Source organism: Pimephales promelas, chromosome 4 (genome assembly GCF_988280905.1).
Source record: "Pimephales promelas chromosome 4, fPimPro1.hap1.1, whole genome shotgun sequence".
Taxonomy (NCBI): domain Eukaryota; kingdom Metazoa; phylum Chordata; class Actinopteri; order Cypriniformes; family Leuciscidae; genus Pimephales; species Pimephales promelas.
The window spans coordinates 23,928,162-23,949,244 of NC_142772.1; the positions used below are offsets into that span (position 1 = coordinate 23,928,162).

The 21,083-nt window shown below is 36.1% G+C and overlaps 2 protein-coding genes across 2 annotated transcripts in view; one reads left to right on the forward strand and one right to left on the reverse strand.

The window, feature by feature from the left end:
- iqgap2 (IQ motif containing GTPase activating protein 2) overlaps positions 1-21,083 on the reverse strand; it is a 56,174-nt gene that overhangs the window by 11,456 nt on the left and 23,635 nt on the right. Inside the window, exons 6-24 of the mRNA XM_039650080.2 lie at positions 16,459-16,526; positions 14,985-15,098; positions 14,669-14,847; positions 12,970-13,057; positions 11,288-11,451; positions 11,109-11,196; positions 9,735-9,895; positions 9,491-9,657; positions 9,252-9,376; positions 7,365-7,528; positions 3,836-3,926; positions 2,642-2,809; positions 2,086-2,228; positions 1,823-1,993; positions 1,135-1,218; positions 892-963; positions 740-809; positions 412-620; positions 18-170 (exon numbers count right to left, since the gene is read on the reverse strand). Of these exons, the coding sequence (XP_039506014.1) occupies positions 18-170; positions 412-620; positions 740-809; positions 892-963; positions 1,135-1,218; positions 1,823-1,993; positions 2,086-2,228; positions 2,642-2,809; positions 3,836-3,926; positions 7,365-7,528; positions 9,252-9,376; positions 9,491-9,657; positions 9,735-9,895; positions 11,109-11,196; positions 11,288-11,451; positions 12,970-13,057; positions 14,669-14,847; positions 14,985-15,098; positions 16,459-16,526 (2,479 nt within the window). The remainder of the gene's footprint in view (positions 1-17; positions 171-411; positions 621-739; positions 810-891; positions 964-1,134; positions 1,219-1,822; positions 1,994-2,085; positions 2,229-2,641; positions 2,810-3,835; positions 3,927-7,364; positions 7,529-9,251; positions 9,377-9,490; positions 9,658-9,734; positions 9,896-11,108; positions 11,197-11,287; positions 11,452-12,969; positions 13,058-14,668; positions 14,848-14,984; positions 15,099-16,458; positions 16,527-21,083) is intronic.
- f2rl2 (coagulation factor II thrombin receptor like 2) lies at positions 4,968-7,750 on the forward strand. The gene is made up of 2 exons (XM_039650082.2): positions 4,968-5,221; positions 6,028-7,750. The coding sequence occupies exons 1-2, from the start codon at positions 5,158-5,160 to the stop codon at positions 7,065-7,067; spliced, it is 1,104 nt and encodes a 367-aa protein (XP_039506016.1). The 5' UTR covers positions 4,968-5,157; the 3' UTR covers positions 7,068-7,750.

Consider the following 21,083-nt stretch of genomic DNA (forward strand, 5'->3'; position numbering starts at 1 on the left):
TGGGCCAAAGATCTCACTTGTAGAAGGTAAAAGAGATGCTGATAGGTCTCCAGTTTCTTCCTCTTTTCTTTGCTCAGGCCCTTGATGCCCTGCTTTTCACCCATAGCCAGATCTTCTTTATTCATTTTGTTCTTTTTGCTTTTCATCTTTTTGCTGTGTGAAACCACATCCTGTTAAAGAAGAAAACATTGAAGAAGTTGGAAAAATTAGGATGGTTAGGATGGGTTCAAACTAGTTTGAACATATGTAACTGTTTCTACTCTTATGAGACTCAAGAAAAAGTTTTTTTTGTCATTTTGGCAACCTTCAAACCTATATACATCAAAAGATAATGTAACATTTTTCTCATTAATCCTTAGTATATACAACAAACAATACACATTGCTCCCAATTTCAGCATAAAAATAGCACCTGTAGTGTGATCCTATTCTTTACTAACAGGCCAATCTTAATATCCATTAAATTCAGATCCTTTTCCATTTGCTGATTAGCACGAATCTTGGTGACCACTTCCTCTCTAAGCCGTGTCACTTCCTGTTCCTCCTGTAAATCGAGGCTACTTTGTTCCAGCAAGTGTACAAATTTACGGACCACTGAGAGAGGGGGATGCTGAGAACCGGCTGTTTGAAAAATAAATGGAAAAACAATTATCTTTACCATCAAACCAATCAACTAACAATACATGTAAATGCAAATTAAATGAAATAATACATTCAATGTAATAATGTAATGGACTTACTCAAAGTTCTGTAGTCAACTCTTGCTTTATTAGCCTTAAGGTAAGCCTGAATCGTCACTATTTCTTTCTCCTGAACACGACACAGAATGTTTCAGCGTCATGAGTATGCAGATGCAGAAGCTGAATCTTCACTTGTGAGTGAGATGACTTACATGGTCTTTGAAGTACTGCATTCTCTTAATGTAGCTTCGTTTAGCTTTCCACATCTTCACCAGTGACTGTAACTAAAGTGTAGAGGAAACAGGTTTTTATGCTTATAATGAATAATTATAATAATTCTCTTTAATTATAATAATGAAATAATCATGAATAATTCAAGTACTAAAATTCGAAACAAGGTGAATATGGTACAATGAAAAACTGTGATAAAAGAGCATCAGTGATAGAACCGTTACCTTAATCACAGTGCTCACGCTGTCTTGGAAGGTCTTTAGTCTGTCTTTATACACTCTTCTCTGTTTGTAGCCCTTCCAGGATGCCTGCAATGGTAAACAAAACCCAATGTGAAAGGAGGGAGTATGCGATTTTTGACACAGCCCTCAATGCTTTCAATGTTTTTATAGTGTTCATTTTCAGTGTCTTGTTATTGGTGCAAGCAAAAAGCCCTACGACAATTTTTTGAAATGTTGTTGATTAAGTGTTTTTGACAATCAGATGCGTGTCTCACGGCCAATGCTTGAGAGTTGGCAGCTCGTCTCTCACTGATGTCGCGACACTCATACAACATTGTTACTCGCGCACGACTCAATGTCACAAGACAGTCTCACTAAACAAAATCACGGTTGACTAATGCAGTAATGCAGCCTGTTTACAGGGAAGTAACAGTAATCTAATTACTATTTTTTTAATTGGAATCCCTTACTTTACTCGTTACTTGAAAAAAGTAATCGGATTACTGTAACGTGTTACTTCTAACGCATTACTGTCCATCAGTGTTCAAGATTAACATGAGATTGACTGAAACTGAGTGTTTTACCCCCCCCCCCCTTTAAGTAGTATATTGTTTTTTTAATAAACAACAATTTAAACAAATAATGATAACAACTATATTTTTAAAAAATAGTATTTTTTAGAGTTAAGCACCTGTAGTTTGATGACGCTCGGCTCTTGTTTTTGCAAGTACTCCAGTCTGTCAGTATGTGCCCGCCTCACCAGGTATCCACGAATCAGGGCCTGCAGTTTGATGATCAGCGTCTCATTGGCCAACCACAGCTGCTCTCTGCTATACTCAGCTGTTACACTGCTCAAAACACTCTAGTTAAGGGGAAAGAAAATATCAAATGAACTGCAGAGCTGTCACAAACAACGCAAAACACAGCAAATGTATGTTTGTGCTAAAGACATACCTGAATATCTTCTTTGGTGAGCTGTGAACTGTCATGGAAAAAATGATCTGGCTCAACCCATGTCCCTTCTTTGCTTTCGATGTTATAGAAGTAATCATATTTATCCTTGATCTTGTGTTTTACCCACGAACTGCCACTGGTCTCTAAAGATAACACAATTAAAATTAAAGCACTGTGATTGCTCAGAGGTCCTGTGAAGAATAACTTATTTATGAAAAAATGTATTTGCCTCTGTCTGAAATCAAATAAACCAGTAAATGTTTTAGATGTTGCTTGAAAAGTCTGTGGAATATTTATCTAACAATTTATCAAATTGTATCAAACTGGCAAATATTGCACAAATTTGACACAATTAGGTTTGTTAATGCTATTGATACACATATACACAAAAGGGCTTGATAATACCATACACAATATTCTGTATAATTATATAATAAATGATATTTAATATGCATGACAGTACATTCTCCAGCCTCAAAGAGTAAGGCAGATAACAAGAGCTAAGTTAATGTTCAAATTATAGCTAGACCTTCCAGACCGCAGTCATCAATGTTACCTTGTTCTGTTTGAGTGCTCTGTAACTGAGAGAGCTGACTGTGGTAGATATGAGCACATTCAGACAGCACTGCTCGAAGACCTGCATCAGGACACTGCAGAGCACCCAGTGTGGCCATAGCATCGCCCTCAGATACTGCCCTGTTAATGTCTGCGACGGCCTCAGCCACTGAAATAAGACATGCAATATACATAAAAATCATTTTCAATCCTTGAGAATGGATAAAGTTACAGTTATTCATAGAAAGGATGCATTTTTTTTTCTTTCTTTGCATTATTTTGATTTTTTCCTATACATTTTAAAATTGTATGTATTGTGACAATATTTTGTCAGATTTATGTACAGTTTACATGACAACGATGTACTAAAACAGAAAAAGATTTTTCTGTCCTTTGTCAAAACGATCCCCGTTTGCACGTATGATTAAAAAAGCTGTATTCTGCTGCCAGGCCAGTAGATGGCGATGTCCCTTAGGGGGCTTTCACACTGGCAGTTTAGTTCGGAACCGGGCAAGGTTCGCATGAAAAACCGCTAATGTGAACGCTGTCATGGGACCGAGATGCGCACTGGGGTACTGAACCCTAGACTACCTGGAGGAGGTGGTCTGAGTTCGGCTGGTACAAACGTGCTCGGGCTCGGACCGCAGCAAACGAGCCCAGTGTAAAAGCCCCCTTAGTTTGATTTGCCCGGTCTCCCTGTCTGTCTGTATTCTCTAGTTAATTTCCTTGGTTACTGATTATGTTATGCACCTGTTTCTATTTTGTTTATTATATAGTATTTAAGCTCTTAGTTCCCTCAGTTACTTGTTCAGTGTCATCTTTGTATGATGTGGTCGCGTTCTAGTGTTGTCCTGATATATCCTGGGTATCTCCGAGTTATGTTGTTAATAAAGTGTTTTTCTGTTAGATTCTCCATAGTCATGCTTTCATTGCAGCCAAACGTGAACATTTTACATCGATTTTTATTAACAGCTTAAATATATAAAATATATATTAAAGAATATGCGTTATAAAATATATAAAGTATTTCATTTTAAATGTCAAACCCAATTTGAAAGGTTATATGCCATTATGTGAATCATAAATAAAAATATACAGTACATCCTTCACAGGTATGTGTATAGGATATTAACAGAATTAACATAAAAGCTTATCATACATCTTTCATGCAACTTATATTTGGATACAAACTTACATTTGAGTGCATCCTCCTGGTCCTGGTTGGCAGTGTGTATGGCCTCCTGGATCTGGTCCAGCCACAGCACAGCAGACTCATCTCCGGATCTCTATAACAGCGCAACACACAGTCAGGGCAGGCTCAATACAAAACATGTGTATACAATACAATACAATACACAGGCTCAATATGGTCCATGTGTACTGCTGTCACAGTGCAAACCAAATCATCTGATACTACACAGTCATTTATTCTGAATGTAAGCAACTAAAGTAAATCATGTATTAGACAAGACTGTATTATACATGCTGTGCAACTATCACTGTAAAACAGGAAGTGTCTCTTTGGTAAATATCTTGTTTAATCAGGTTTTTTTTCACAGCAGTCATATAATATTATATCATCTCAGTGTATGATGTCAAATGTTAAGAGCAAAGTTAACCCAAACATTTCCATAATTTATTTTGGAATTTTGAAAGCACAGATGAACTGTATGAAAACAATGAAATTATTTATTTGATTTAATATATAAAAAGTATGGTGCAGTATTTTGTCATCAAATAATTCATGGTATGTTTTTTGGTAAATAGTGTGGCCAGATTCCAGACACATTTTTAACAGAATAAAAAGAAAAAGTTAAGAACCTGCAACCTGATGATATCGACTGCTGTGAAAAATCAAAGATTTACCATTCTACCTATCATTTGCTGACACTCAGATCCTGAAAAACAAAACAAAAAAGTACCGTTTCCTTTATTTGAAGGGATAAGACCTGAATTCATTCATTCATTCATTCATTCATTCATTCATTCATTCAAGAAAGAAAGAAAGAAAGAAAGAAAGAAAGAAAGAAAGAAAGAAAGAAAGAAAGAAAGAAAGAAAGAAAGAAAGAAAGAAAGAAAGAAAGAAAGAAAGAAAGAAAGAAAGAAAGAAAGAAAGAAAGAAAGACAAAAATCCATTAAAGGATTTAGAAAGAAATCCATTAAAGGACTAAACTTAAATCAAGTTGTCAAAACACCAAAACATCATATAAACATTCCTGCATGTTATTTAGGAACTATTTGTGGACAGATAAGTGTAAATAGTTTGGTCCAACCATTTGGGGGAAGTCTCATATCACGTAGCATTTCCTGACATGCCTGAGAAATGAGCACTGAGTAATTCTGAATCCAGACTCCCTAAACCCTTACAGGAAACCGTCATGCCCTTCAACAGACGTCTAGCTTGATAGTTATCTCAATATACAGATGACTGATTGTCAGAACAGAAACTTGTTGGTCATGTTTAGTTGTTTGCCAAACGATACTTTGTAAAAAATTCACAGGAAAAACCTTTCAAACATGTGGAGAACATTTGTGCTGCTGCTATTACCATTCATTTTTGAGGATTCACTTCAAGATTCAGGTAAGATCACTTTTCTCTAACAGTTAAACAGCTGAGCTGATTGCTATGTGGTAAAGATGTGGACATGGACTGAAGTCATGATTTTGTGACTAAAAAAAAAAGTAAGAATAGTTGACTAACTCTCAGTTACTATAGCAGTCTATGATGACAAGGAAAATGTTAGTAGATCTAGAGAATATTCAATAATCTAAAACAAATAATTCTCAAAATACAATGAGCCACAATTAAAACAACATAAAGATGGCGAGTTTGTGAGAATTTTGGAAGGTTGTACATAGCTGAAAAAACAACAAGACTCGGAAAGCAAAAGGAAAACAACAACACGCAAGACTACGTAAACCCGACAAATTAAAATAAATTAAATAAAGGAAATTAAATATGTCACACAGTTGAAATGTAACTCAAATAATTGAATTCAAATAAAAAAAATACAAAATACTTGATGTTGGAAGTTTGTATTGTCTTACTCTTACAGTTAATGTTTGTCATGTGTGATTAATCATGATTTATAGGCACGTCAAATTTCCACAACCAATGTTTTCCAGATAATTTAATCTAAAACAGTTGAAATATGTTTCAACTGTAAATATGTTAAATACCTGAAATATGTATTTAGAATTTAATGTGCAATGCTATTATCATTAATGTTAAAAATAATGACTTGAAGCCATGTCTGCTCATCTAATAATTTGTTGAATTATATTCAATTCAGTTTAAATGTAGTATCACGCTGTGTGAAACTGTACAGAGAATGAATACACTTTATTTCAGTATTTCAATATTGTGTTTTCTAACATTTTTTTCAGCATCAATATATACCAGCATCAATATGCCAAAACAATCAATTCAGCCAAAAACGTTTCCTGGAACACTAGTGTTCAATATTTCCCTGTTCTCCAACACATCTATCCAGCAGCCTATGATAAACGCCTCTGATAAAGTCATCAATTACATCACTGGAATTGTCAGCACTAGGATCATTCCATCCGTGTACATCCTAGCCATCCTCATCGGGATCCCCTCTAACGTCTTTGTGTTGGCTTGCCTCAGTGGAAGAAAGAATCTTTCCAGTGGTATCCTATATTTTAGCCTAGCAGTTTCAGACCTTCTCCTGCTACTTTCTCTCACACTCAGAGTCCACTATCACTTCAATAACAACGACTGGATCTTTGGAGAGCTGGCCTGTAAGGTGGTGACTGCCTGCTTTTATGGTAACACCTACTGCTCGATATATGCCCACATGTGTATTAGTGTGATGCGCTACCTTGCGGTGGTCCGCCCGTTCCGCTATAGGACAATGTCGAAAAGGTACTGTGCGATCTGTTCGAGCTTAACCACGTGGGTGGTTTTTGCTATTGCGATGGCACCAGAGTTTCTGGTTCAGCAAAGCTACCATGTTTCCGGGGAAGACTTGGTGACGTGTCATGATATCCAGCTCTATGAGGAAGCGTCCTACAAACCTTTGATTCCATACAGATTGAGTCTGATCTGCCTGGGGTTCATCCTGCCATCGCTGGTCATTGCATTTGTTTACGGATCCATCATCCACCACCTAAATTGTTCCAGTCGTGACTGGAAACACTACATGAAGGCCAGCACGTTGGTGTTTGGGATATTTTTAGTGTGTTTTACTCCATGTAGTGCACTTCTTTTTGCACACTATGTGAAGTTGTACAATGAGAAGCAGTATGACCTGTATTACTACTACAGAGCAGCTGTATGTCTGTGTTCTTTCCACAGCTGTCTGGACCCTTTCCTCTCTTATCTGCTCACAAAGACTTCAACTTCCCAAGTCAAGTTTAGATCCTTTAGCTCTAGACCTTCGAACACATTGTCCACTGTCTAAGGCCTTCTAAATAGCAGGATGTTTCTGTTTCTGGACCCTGCAAGGGTGGGCTTCCTTATCTAAAATGGCTTAACAGTGGAATGAGGATGTTATGGTTGGACTTCCCACTTTGTACTATAGTAGAAGCTCATTACTTTGTACAGAAGTGAAAGAAGTTGGACACACAGAGGTCAAGCTGAATACAAAGTCTTTGAGACCATGAAAGAAGTGTTTAAATCATTTGAAAAAAAAGTAATTCAAATAAGAGATGTCACCTCTTAGACATTTCATTGGTTCAGTGCTGTTATTCTATGTCACCTTGCAAATGAGGTCTTTGGTGGTCAGCAGTAGATCATGATAGTGTTTGCCGGTGACTGGATTGACTCCCTGTAGTTTAGCTGTAGGGAGTAGGAGGGTGGCGAGTGTCTTCTCTGGATCTCCAGAATTTAGAGCTTCGTTGATCTCAGCGATAGCAATGACTCCTACACAACATGGGAATTTTATGTAATCAACAACTCGTGATGCAATGGAAGAGTCATTGATTTGTGTAGTGTACATTTCCATTAAGAAATGCATTATGTTTATACATTAACAAATATGTTGTTTTAAGATATTTATCTTCTATAAATTCCAGCTTTATATATTCCACCAGTTTACTTGTGTGATTCATTACATGTTCAATAAAACTGTTCTGTGTGATTTATTTGTTCTTAATTCATACACACACATCCACACAACCACATAGCGACACCAGCTTATCAGAACATTATGGAGTAACTTTCTCAAAAAAGACATTCTTTGTATGGTAGATTTTAAGAACCTTCAAGGTTCAATGTATTTGAAAGACCACCTATGAGTTAAACACATCATTAATGAGAAGGCCATTTGATAAACCTATATTTATATTATTCAGCTCATCTGAAAGAAATGATGTAAAGAAATAGACCAAAAAGCTATTTTTATAAGAAAATATATTAAAGTCTCTGTAAAGTCTAAATTAAGTGTGTGTTCTAAGATTGTCACACCACAGAAAAATGTGTTATTAGCTACCCAGCCAAATTTGAATGATAAAAAAGCCAGCAAGTACATAACATAAGCTATCAAAATCTTGAAAAAATTAGCAGTATTCTCTGCTTTCAAACGCTGGGGGCGTGTCTGCTGGCTGCGCTGAAGCCACGCCCACTCGCGGGGAAAGCTGTCGACGGTGATATTGGCTGATACTGCTTTCGGGGTGGGAGGATAATCAGTGAATCCCAGTTGTCTCTGACAAAAGTTTATAAAATTATCCCTTGTAAAATGATCACTACAGAGGCGGGTGTTGTCGGTGATCCTCAGCTCTTCATCAAGGTTGGCTCTTCTCAAAATTAATCCACCTCTTCTTGATGTGATCGTTTTTAGGAAATTTAAATAAAGACACCGATTTGTTTTGTACATGATCGCATACAGGTAGTAGCCTACTCATTTCCGTGTCGAAGGCATACTGTAGCTAGCTAGAAAACTGTAGGCTGTAGTAACTAATAGTACTGACTGACAGTCACTCGCTATTGAGCAGCAAACTGATGTGAATGTGCTCTATTGTTAGAGAAAGGGCCAGCCTCAGTGCGTCATCAAGTAGGGGCGTGTCCAGGAGCTCAGGGGCTCCAGTGCGTCATCGAGCCCCGTTTTAGCCCCGCCCAAAAAATCCGGAAAATAGCAATGGTGAAAAACTGTTTAACAGTCTAACGCCACAATTCAGTACTTCACAGTTCACAGTCTTTGTAATATCTTTTAGCAATACATTTCTAACATTTATAATGGGTTTAGAATTTTTGTTTAGAATTGCCTTTACAGGGACTTTAATTTTTTTTTTGAAGAGTGAAATGCATCAAAATTGGATATACTTCGGAAAGCTTTTTAAAATGTTTTTTGAAAGAAGTCTCTTATGCTTACCAAGGCTGTATTTATTTACTCAAATCCTGATTTGGTTCTCGAGAAACACTTATAATCATCAATATTGAAAATATTGTGCTGTTTTATATTTTTTTTTATTTATTTTTTTGTGGAAAATATGATACATTTATTCAGATTGATGAAAAGAACGTTCAACAGTATTTAATCTTTTGTAAAGTACAGTAAGTTACCTTTTCTAGCATTATGAATATCTTTATGGTCACTTTTGAACAATCAACATCCTTGCAGAATAAAAGTATTTCAAAGTTCGCTTACTCTCATGTTCCTCATGCACCTGGATATTGACAGTGTCGATGCACTTCTGAACATCATTCCAGGTGAGGAACTCTTGACCCTGGGCGAGGGACTCTGCTCTAAGACGGATCAGTGTGTCTGCATATCTAACAAAGCAAAACAACCACAGGATCAAGTAAATTATTTAACTGTTTCTCAGAGTGTCATATCGTATTCTTGGCATCTCTCTCTTTTTCAATCAGTAGAGTGAGTCACTGTACCTCTGTAAATTATCAGCATCCAGACCACTGAAGCCCAGTGGAGAGTCACTGAGCTGCTCAATGACGGCCACTGAGTCTTTGGTGTCCAGAACCTCATTTAACACAGACACAGCAGACAGCATCTCCACAGCTACACACAGTTCCTCATGAGTAAGACCAGCCTTGTTCTGAGGTGATTGAAAATGTAAACTTGTTTAGTAAGTAAGGACAAGAAAGAGCTGAACGGGAGAGTAAGAGAGCTGACCTGAGAGCAGAGCTGTAGGCTGAAGAGCTCGGCCTGGTACAAGCTGGCAGCAGTGTGGTAGACGATGGGTAACTGGGCCTCGGGGTTCAGGAGCTCCTCCACGGTCTCTTCTGGGACGCCTCGACGAATAGCTGCATTGATTGCAAGAATCGCCTCCTTCTCTGTGTCCATCAAGAGCACAATAAGCAGTAGTATCAGAAAAACACAAAACAATCATATAAACAGTATATGCTGGTAGCAAATCAGTAATCAGCTGCTTATATATATATATATATATATATATATATATATATAAGTAGTGTCCGAGTGAAGACTGCGCGAGCCATGCACCTGAGGCTGGGCAACAAGCGCTCAGCTTGATTTCAAAAACATTTTAGCGCTAGATCTCTTATTTAAGAGCGAACTAAATTAATGCTCTGCTGGTTAACTGGAGATGTTTTATTTGTATTAGCTACATCCGTGCCTCAAAGTTTCCAAAAGTGTGCCGGGTACAAAATGACTAATGACAAAATCGCCGTCTTGATTTGGCTGACGTTAGAGCTGATCCGCGCATCTCTACTCTCCAATGTGTAATTATTGGCTGATGGTCCTCTTAACAGCATGAAAAACAAAACTTGTATTCAAATTGTCAATGGGTTATAAACAGAAAGTGAGCAAAAAGCGCTCCGATTACAATGACGACCTGTCATCACGTCAACGAGATCACGGCACTCTTGCAAAATCTCCAGTTACTGGCGGTTTAGTTTGGAATGGGGCACGGCTCACGTGAAAAATGGATCATGTGAAAGCTGCTATTGAGCGAATTCTGACTAACTTAAAAGTTAGATGTACTGGGCTAATAGTGGGCCTACTATTAGTAGGAGGCTATGAATAATAACCTTTTTTAAAAGCCATCCTGAGTATAAAGCATGTCATTTAAATGTCATTATTTTTATTTTGTTCCTTGCAGGGAGGTTTTTAATTTATGAGCATGAACTTTTTTTATTTTTTTCATTTTTTTGTTGCATTAATATTGCTAGAAAACTGTTAATCCACTTTATAGTTCCAGATTTTTTATTTTCACATTCAGTATTAGCTTACTTTAAATAGGACTAGAAAAAAGACTTGCAAGACTTACCTAGCAAGATAGGCCTGCATTTCTAAATGAGTAAAAACTGTAAATATTGTCATAAATAAAGTCTTACGATGCAAGTTGTAATTTGTGGCCCTTCACATTTTATGTGGTTTAAATGTGGCCCCCTTGGCATCTGAAATTGAGTACCCCTGATCTAAACCAACAATGGCCACATAGAGAGCTTCGTAACTAAAGAGGATCTACACTACACTCGAGTCTTTACGTTATCTGCCAGTCAAGAGTACATGAATGTGACATACTTTGTTTCTCCGCCTCTGCAAACTCATTACAGGAAGTAATGACCCTCTGAATCTCTTCTCTCTCCAGCTGAGCACCCGCACCAGCATCCTACATACAGATGTCATAAACATGCTCATCAAATTCATATGACCCAAAATCAAGAGTAATTTCAACAGATGTAGATAGTCTGCTTCAGTACCTTAACTTTATGCTTCCTGTAAGATGTGAAGTGCTCCAGGTAAAACCAGGAGTTGTGATCAAGAACTCCTACAAGACCAAGTGCAGGCAACTGAAGGCTGGCTAGTAGGGCTTTCTCATCCTCACCATCAAGAGCCTGAATTACTTGCTGAATAGCTGCTGATGCTAGAGAGAGGAAATCATTATTACTGTTATATAACATTTACATATTCACTTCAGAGAATCTCAAGAATATTTTCAAAGCAGCCCACTATGCCATACAGTAAAAATGAATTGCTATATTTTCATGGATGATGTATTGATTTCCCTGAAGTGTCCAAGTGCTCTCTTAAGGCAGGCATACACTGTGAGATTTCAGCACGGTACCTACTCACTCTGAAGAGTAAATCGCATGCGATATAACGCCAAAGTTCAGGATTTATGTGCTCACACTTTACATGTGAAATATCTGCGATTAAACCCCTGGATTGCGCCTAAAGATGATATCGTGTATCCAGAGAGATATTGTCAAAACAAGCAACAGCTATCAACATCAAGATTATATAGCATTTCCAATTTCTGCATTAAATTATTATTAGTATTGTATTATCATTATTAGGGGAGTCCTAGGCTAATTTTATTATTAAATTGATCTGCTATTATAATTAATTTCCCACATAATAATTTCGCAGTACATAACCAATGTGCTGTGTGACAATAATAAAATATTTCATAGAAGCTCACTCCTCCTCATTGAAAATTGTCTAAAACATTTAGGTCGATTACAATGAACTATAGCATAGGCATATAGTAAATAACTATTAACAGTCTGTAATATGTTCGAACATTGCAATAATTAATCATCAATGAAAAATAAAAACAGGTTTATTTCAAAAACATTGTTTAAAAAATTAATAAAAGAGGCGTTACATTGCATCTGGCTTTTTAAGATGTGGGTAATATAAGTTATGGTTAATCCATTTTGCAACACAAACTGGAGGTAAGCAACAGTAATCTTGTAGCTAGTTTGAACTACTGAACTTAAAGATCTCCCTCTTTTCGTTTTTATTTAAATTGTATTTTTGCTGCAGATGAAATGGTTTAACTTCACTAAAAAAAACAACAACAAAAAAACACTGAGTTTAGGGCAATCGGTTCGTAGGTTTGCTTCAACTGTGCGATATAGTCAATAGGAGCGACCAAAATTTCTGACATGCCAGACATTCATCCGACCATCCGATTGTCTCCCTGTACACTGCACAAACACTGCACAACGACAAACGACGAATGACAAAGCTGAAAACCGAAAAAGAGTCGCACTAGTCAGAATTCGGCACAAAATTGAAAAAAGCATATAACAGAATTACTCAACCTAAAATTAAAATATAAAATTAAAACAGACAAATAAAAAACTAATTTAAAATAACAAATAATTGCATATACATAATAACTAAAATAACACTGCTAATGAAAATACAATTTTTTTATTGCAAATAATACTGTTTGCATAACAATTTGAATGAAACGCTGCAGACAAATAGCGTTGAATTTTTAATATTTCACCAAGTCATAACTTTGCATTGTTTTCTTATTTGTTTATTTATTTGCAATTTAAAACTAAACTAAAATATTTATTTCCAGGATTAAGCTTAACAACAACAACAACAACAATAAACGTTATTTTTTATGTGGTCTCACACTTACTGTTCACGAGGTCTACATTGCTCTGGATCTCTTGCTGGGTCAGTAATTCTTCATACACATCTCTCTCTTCAGTTGCAACAGACGAACGCTAAACACACATACAATATGTCACAACAAGAATTTTTTAAAAGAGATAAAAAAAATAATTCAAAAAGTTCTGGTTGCGTAGTCGACTGAATGTGGATCACGCCAGGGAGCCAATCATCTTCGAGTATAATTGAACGAGTCAATGGAAATTGGTTTTCATTATGACATCACCGATTTCAAAAAAAAAAAAAAAACTGGAGTATCCCTTTAACAGCAGGTTGAAAATTAAATGAAAAAAAAACCACAACCTAATTCAACATTTACCCACTTTGATGTAGACACAACAAAATGACTATTCAATTAAGTCACCATCAAGGGATCAGGTGATACTGGAGTCAGCAGAGTGTGTGAGGAGTGTTAGAAGACATCAGCATTTAACAAGCGAGGCTGATTCTCAGTTATTTTTTAATCAGAATCCTGCTGATTTTGCAACTAAAGGTATGCTAGAGCTTGTTTGAAAGGAGGCTGCAAAAAGAAACACAAAACCAATTTGCTTTGCATGCAAAAATCAGATATTTGCATATACACGTCTAAAGTTCTTTAAATCATGAATAGTCCTTGTAAATGATTGCTTAATCTTTAAGTTAAAAAGATTCTTATATTCACTTGTGTGCACAGTTTTTACTGTTTGACTAAGGCTTTGTTTATACAACACATAATTCAAAAAATCCAAATTAAACCAGGTTTTAATTCATACAAATGTGGTTTGCACTGGGTTTGTAAAACATTAGTCCTGACATCCAGATGTAAAAACATTATAATTCTTGCTGCCTATTATCCAGTTAAAGGTTGAGGCAAAGCTACTAACTACTAAAAGATCTGTCTAACTGTCCAAAAAAACTTGACTCATTTTATGCTAATGTATGGATTTTTTTATTTTTTATTTTTTTTATTTCATGAATTCATCAAAGAATCATGAACAAAATCATCGTTTACACAAAACATCTTGGGTTACCCTTGTTCCAAAACATCTCTGTAACCCTTGTTCCCTTAAAAATGGAATGGGAACTGCGTCGGATGACACCCCTCAGCTTAGCATCTGAAGTATGAATGAAACTAAGCCAATCTCCGATTATTGTTGCGTCAGGGAGTTTACTTCCTGTTCCAATACCCGACCCTGCACTGAGTCGACTGCAGTTCAGACCACCCTGTTGAACCTTGGTGGGCAGAAACCAAACTGCACCCCTTTTGAATAGTGCACAGGACCCAAGGCGAAATATTCGTAAGATTTTTCCACACATCAAAATATTTTACCAAGGGAACCAGGTTCTCGAGCCCGGCTTCGGGTACCAACCGTAATTCGTTCTCGACCCCCTGAAGCGGATCTTTAGAATGATCATATTAGAATGATTTCTGAAGTATCATGTGACACTAAAGACTGGAATAATGATGCTGAATATTCAGCTTTGCCATAACAGGAATAAAATTACATTTTAAAATATAATATAAAATAATAGTTCGCAATATTACTGTCTTTACTGTATTTTGATCAAATAAATGCAGCCTTGGTGAGCATAAGATACTTCTTTCAAATCATTAAAAATATGATCAACACTAAACTTTCGAACTGAAGTGTGTTTCTAAACTTATATGAATATATACGGTAGTTTACCCGCCCCGAGGCCTGATCCTCTTTCCTCCTCTTGGCGTTGCTAAGTGTGTCCTGGTAGGCCTGGGCCAGTGGTTTCTTTGTGTTTCTCAGTAAGGCGTTAGGGTTCTGCAGAGCCACCATTGTGTTCTCAGCAACCCCTTTGTCTATGGCCTCATTAATGGCAAAGACAGCAGCGTGTACTGCAGATATAAATAAGAAAGATGACACAAAAACATGCAATCATCAGAATAAGGATAATAGGTATGAAATTTAAACAGATTTGCAGCATACTTACACAAACATATGACTAGATAAGAAAACAGATGAAGTCACTCACATGCAGCTTCATCAACTGAAAGTTCATTGGCCAGGATGCCACCGATCTTGCTGAAGGTGGGCATCTGGATGCCATATTTCTCCAGTTCTTTCCTCATGTTACTGATCTCTTCCTCTGTGGAGTGAGAATATGAAATGTCATCATTTAGGTTACATATCTTACATATATCTTTTAATTCTAGCCTATTTACTATCACTGACACATTACTAATCTGTGGCATTATGTCCATGCAAATTCACTGGACCTGCACCTGTAATGCATTTGAAAACAACAATGGCTGTCTTGCCAACATACAGGTCGAACAAATCAAAATCCTTGTTACTTTAAATCATTCCACAATAAGTGTGTCAACATCAAACCACTACAGCAAAGACAACTAGCTATAATCTTAAATGTGTTTTCACCTCCATCATTAATTCATTACAGATCACATCATAATGACTTGAACTCAATTTTCCTGATGAGGTGTCAAAACACAATGACTGAGATGAAGAGTTACACTCCATACCGAGCTAAAGCGGTAATTACCTGTCATAGCATTCCCTTCATTAATCAAACGCAGTCAGCACCTTTTCTGCAGAGCGTTCACTATCATTGAAACCTGAGGCACTTTTCTGCCTTGTCGTGTAAACTGAGCTGACAGAGGATCTACTCTTCAGTTATGGATATAATTGTGTGGCTGTGCTTTGAGCTCTGTTATTGTAAGGAAATACTACTATATGCTTCAAAACTCAAATGTAAGATTGCAGATTCTACATATTAACGATTGAGGTAGTTTATGTATTGTCCTTTGAAAAACCCATATTTGTTTATTGTTAGTATTGCAACTATTCAATAGAGTTAAATATAGAAACCTAGGGTTTTAGATTTTTAAGAACCCTTTAAGGGAAAATGGTTATAAAAGAAGAAATGTCTTAAATGATTGCATTAAACTTTCATGTTTAACAAGTTGTTTCAATTTTTTCTTGTGTTTACAAGCTTAAAAATGAATAGAAACCAAATTAATTAATTAAATGATCCCAGGATTCCCAGGATAGGAAGCCCAAAAAAGTTATTTTAAGGTTCAAAATTGAACCTTTTCTTCTAAAAATGTGGTTGCCTGAGGTATAAAATATGAATATTATGTCAGTAAATACATTTTTTATTGATATTTTCTGGCAAAAATGGCACTAAAAGGGACATCATGCAGGAATCCCGTTTTTGTCAAACAGCGGCCCCTAGAGTCGCTGTGGAGTACTTGTATTTAAGGTTACTGTCGTAAATACCACTCACGCAGAGCGTGACATGGCGTGATGTATTACATAGTATACAATAATGCATTGTGTTTAATTTGATTAAATACATAGATCCGACAGATGGCCACCATTCAACCCAAAAGAAGTCATATAACCATTTCAATAACTCTGAAGCTGTTTAGTTAAGCTAAAAAAACTGCGTAGAATCGATTTAATCTATGAGAATGACTGTGGTTTACCAGTGAAGTCCACTTTCCCCAACAGGTCCTGGATCTGAGGGGCAATTCCCAATTTGTAGAGGTACAAGCTGCACAAAGAAGAACAAACAAATAAATGCACTACATCATAGCGAGGGAATGAGACAAAATCAGAGATAGCACAGCAATTTCTGCATGAGAGCAGTGTTAAGTATTACACAATAAATTTGGAAGTCAAAATTTATTTCCATTTCACTCCAAAATGGTAGAAGCAAAAGACAATAAGAAATTTGTCTTTTCTACTGTTTTGAATAAGAACCTTTCTACTGCCTTGAAAAGAAATATATATCAGCTTTTAGCCAGGGTGAAACCGTCATAAAGGACTAAGCAGCAAGACTTTTGGGTGAACAAGTGTTGGGAGTACAGCTATACATTTTCACAGGCTGTAGAGACACAACTTTAATTCTCTTGGTTTAACTGTAATATAAGGGAGGGAGCAACATATCTAATGTCTGAACTACTAAGTCAGGAAAGAAAAGTTCTCGCAACTAAATTTAAAATGGATGATTCCATCCCATTATTAAATGAGTAGTTGAAAATGAAGTTAAAATTGAAAATCGTTTATTAAAAAAAAATATGTATTCCAAACAAACTGCTATCCTTGAATGTAATGTCCATTCAATCATGCAAAGTAAATAGGTTGATCAACTTGAGGAGAATGAGGAGAAATCAACATTGACATTTTCTTAATCCTTGAGTGCTGTGGCCTTATATGACAAATTGAACTTTCCCTTATCCAAAGAGCACTGGGATATGTAGATTTTTACCCCAGTAGCACTCTTTGCCTTTCTTGAATTCCCATATGTTTTGATGTTGATATCAAAGGTCATGTGTACAATTAAACTTGATCTTTTGAAGAAAATTATTATGTTACTTGGTAAAAGCAGCGAAATTAGAACAAAAATAAGCAAGAAAACAAATACAATTGCATATGGGTACACATACAACGAGGAAAATTATTAATCTTGAATTATTGTAATTAATATATATATATATATATATATATATATATATATAAGAAAAAAAGAGGGAAAGACAGTAAGAAAGAAAAAACTGATACTGTGTGGTGCCCTGAAGCTAAAACCAGTTGGGAAACACTGTTTAAAATATTTCACTACCTTTCTTTGCAATACCGAACATTACAAATAAAAAATGTGGCTACAATTCTCTTCCACTAGATGGTAGTACACAGTTGTGTTAAGTCTAGCACTATGCTAATTCAGGAACAGGAAAATAGCCTGCAGTAAATGTGCAACACATTCTGGAAACTGCATTAAACTTTTATCTATCCACTGACTGAAGACAAATAGAGGAGTAATGAATTATTAAAGGTGGTGTGCAACTGAACGTTAATGCATGAGAGATAAACTTAACTTGCTTTCCTTAACCTTTGACCCCTACATCAATAGCCAAAGAGATAGAGACAGTCTAGTGTGAATTAATCCACCTAACTCCAAAAGGGCCAAAGGTTAAGTGGCTTAACTGGTGTAAGAGATGTAGGCCCCTATACCTCATGAGTCACAAGCTTGATTATATTCTTCAGAGCCAAATGATACAAACATTTCCTTTTATAGATATCAAAGTATAAATGCATAATACAAAAATATTTGATATAAATATATTAAATATATAAAATAATTGTGGCAAGCAGTGCAAGGCTGAGAGCCATGGGAACGGTACTGTGCCTCGAGTGACGACAGTGAAGGATGAGAGAGGACTAAGCCTGGGACATTATGTTTTTTTTTGTTTTTGTTTTTTTTTTAATTTATGCTGCACTTGTCCGTGAATTTATGCGGCAGTTGTCAGTTTTTTGGATTAAAGTTTTAAGTCCTCTTTCTTCCCTGAACACAAACCTTGTTACAATAATATATAAACATCATTGTGTCATATATACTATTATATTAGATATTTTGACCCTAAAATACTGATGCTCTAGGGGGGGGGGGAAATACATGTCAGCTATCTAATGGGAGGCATCTCTGGGCACAGTCTCAGTGATGTCTAGTCTTACTGAGTAACATGGTCAGGAAGGAAGAGTGTGTGCAAGGCAAAGGGAGGAAGCCAGGCAAACCCACACACAAGACAAATGAGAGAATGAGAGAGCAGGAAGCACTATAAATCATTTACTATAAAAGAAGTCTTCCTGTGGTTATTCATTAGATGCATTCCCCTGTGCTCACAAGCTGCCAAATAACTAAGTTATGATTTGCATACTTAAGACACCAATGAATTACCTGGCTTTCTATTTAAAATGACTCACCATGAATGGCTTTCTACGCTTTCACTCACTCAATTGTTTTCTGATATATCACTTAGCATAAAATAAAACATGTTAACAACTGAATGATATATATATGAAATTTTCTGAGAAAATGTAAGTAGTGTTTCCAATGCAAACTCATCTTTACAATTATATGGTTTTGTGGGTGGTTGTCAGGCTGTTGTTCTGCATTGAAGTTTGGCAGAAGAGCCCACCCTGTTTCCTTGATACAACTCAAGTCCCTCCTGTCATGTAGACTAGTTTCAAAAGTTTGGGGTCTGTTTTTTATGATTGTGAAATAATTATATTATGCTCACCAATGCTCAATAATACAATACAACTGTAAAATTGTGAAATAGTATAACATGTTTTTTTCTATTTGAAAAGCTTTTAATGTGTAATTTATTCCTGTGATGTTAAAGATGTATTTCAGCATCATTACTCCACTCTTCAGTGTCACATGATCCAGAAATCATGTTGATTTGGGGTTTAAGAAATAATAGTATTATCAAAGTTGAAAACAGTTGTGCTGCTTAATATTTTTGTGGAAACCATGATACAAGTACATTTTTCAGAATTATTTGATGAACAGAAAGAAAAAAAAAATCTTTTGTATTTGTATTTATTGACACTTTTGATCAATTTAATGTGTACTTGTCAAAAAATATAACTTGTATAAATTGACTTTGGTTACTGTATAAAGAGCAAAAAAATAAGCAATCAACAATGGTATATTTATAAATTAGCATTAACCTAAGAGTTGGAAATACCTAATGAGAGCAATATGCTTACATACTTATATACACTTAAAGGGTTAGTTCACCCAAAAATGAAAATTATGTCATTAATGGCTCACCCTCACGTCGTCCCAAGCCGAGTAAAACCTCCGTTTACAATTTAAGATATTTTAGATTTAGAGCTTTCTGTCCCTCCATTGAAAATCTACTGTATGTAAGGTATACTGTCCTTGTCCAGAAAGGAAATAAAGACATCAAAGTAGTCCATGTGACACCAGTGGGTTAGTTAGAATGTTTGGAAGCATGGAAAATACATTTTGGTCCAAAAATAACAAAAACTACAAAAACTTTATTCAGCATTGTATTGACTTCCGGTTCTGTTGTCAGTCCGCGTTCACAAGTCCGCAGTGACGCTGATGACGTAAGACGCTGCTGACGTGTATCTGGTGCATCCGTATTCGGGTTCAAATAAATATGGCTGGGCAAAAAAAAAGTCTTTCTTTGTGTCGAAATCCTTACATGTTTGCGTAGATTGTTTTGTTTACAGCGTGCATCTCTCTTTTAGACAGTGAAGGAAGCTCGAGCACACAGATAACACGTCAGCAGCGTCTTACGTCACCAGCGTCACTGAACGCGGAATGAAAATAGCACCAGAAGAGAACAATGCAGAATAAAGTCGTAGGTTTTGTTATTTTTGGACCAAAATGTATTTTCCAAGCCAATAGAGGAACAGAATGGTCTCGGACTAAATCTAAAATATCTTAAACTGTGCGGAACGGAGGTCTAACAGGCTTGGAACAACATGAGGGTCATTAATGACATACTGTACTTTTTTCATTTTTGGGTAAATTAACCCTTTAAATAGAAAACCTTTGTCACATTATAAATGCATTAACTGTCATTTTGATCACTTTAATGCATTCTTGTTGCATAAAAATATCAATTTCTTACTAAAAAATCTTACTGACCCCAAACTTTTTCAACAGTATGTAAGTTAATGTTATTTACAGTATTTGCCCATTTCATTGTTACCTAAGTCTGATTGTTTAGAAAATCATAAGTCTGTTCTTTTTTAAAAAAAATCTCAATATAATGCCTGGATGACCCACAGAGTGGATTTATAATCAATATTCCAATGAGCTTTGATTATAAATGCAGACAGTAGACAGTAGGACAGACAACATGTTGCATTCAGATTGTACGTAACACATTTTCAGTAGTGGCAGACAAACAGGAAACAGAAACCTCAGCTAATCTCTGACTATTCACTTCCTGCAAGGGAGGGCGGGAATCTGATATCATAACAGTGCAGGATCACACCTCAGAGTTCATACTTCAGAGAATTAAATCCTTGGCAGGCCATAAAAACTTAAATGTGGATTATCCATGAAGCAGATAAAAACATAAAACATTAACTTGAAGGATGTGTTTATGTCCTAAAGTACTACTCTCAATGATCTTAGGATGCTCAGCACAACAGAAGAGGTGAGAAAATGAGTTTTGTCTCTGAAACACAGTGACAGGAATTGTCAGGAAACAGTGACAGGAAATGAATTGAGACAGACAAGAAGTTAACCAGCAGGACTGATGGTTAGATCACCATAGACACC

Bases quoted from the DNA above. Each gene is read 5' to 3' on its own strand.
- f2rl2 (XM_039650082.2), top strand. From the start codon at position 5,158: ATGTGGAGAACATTTGTGCTGCTGCTATTACCATTCATTTTTGAGGAT. The intron at 5,222-6,027 runs GTAAGATCACTT...CATTTTTTTCAG, and splicing joins GGATTCACTTCAAGATTCAG to CATCAATATATACCAGCATC.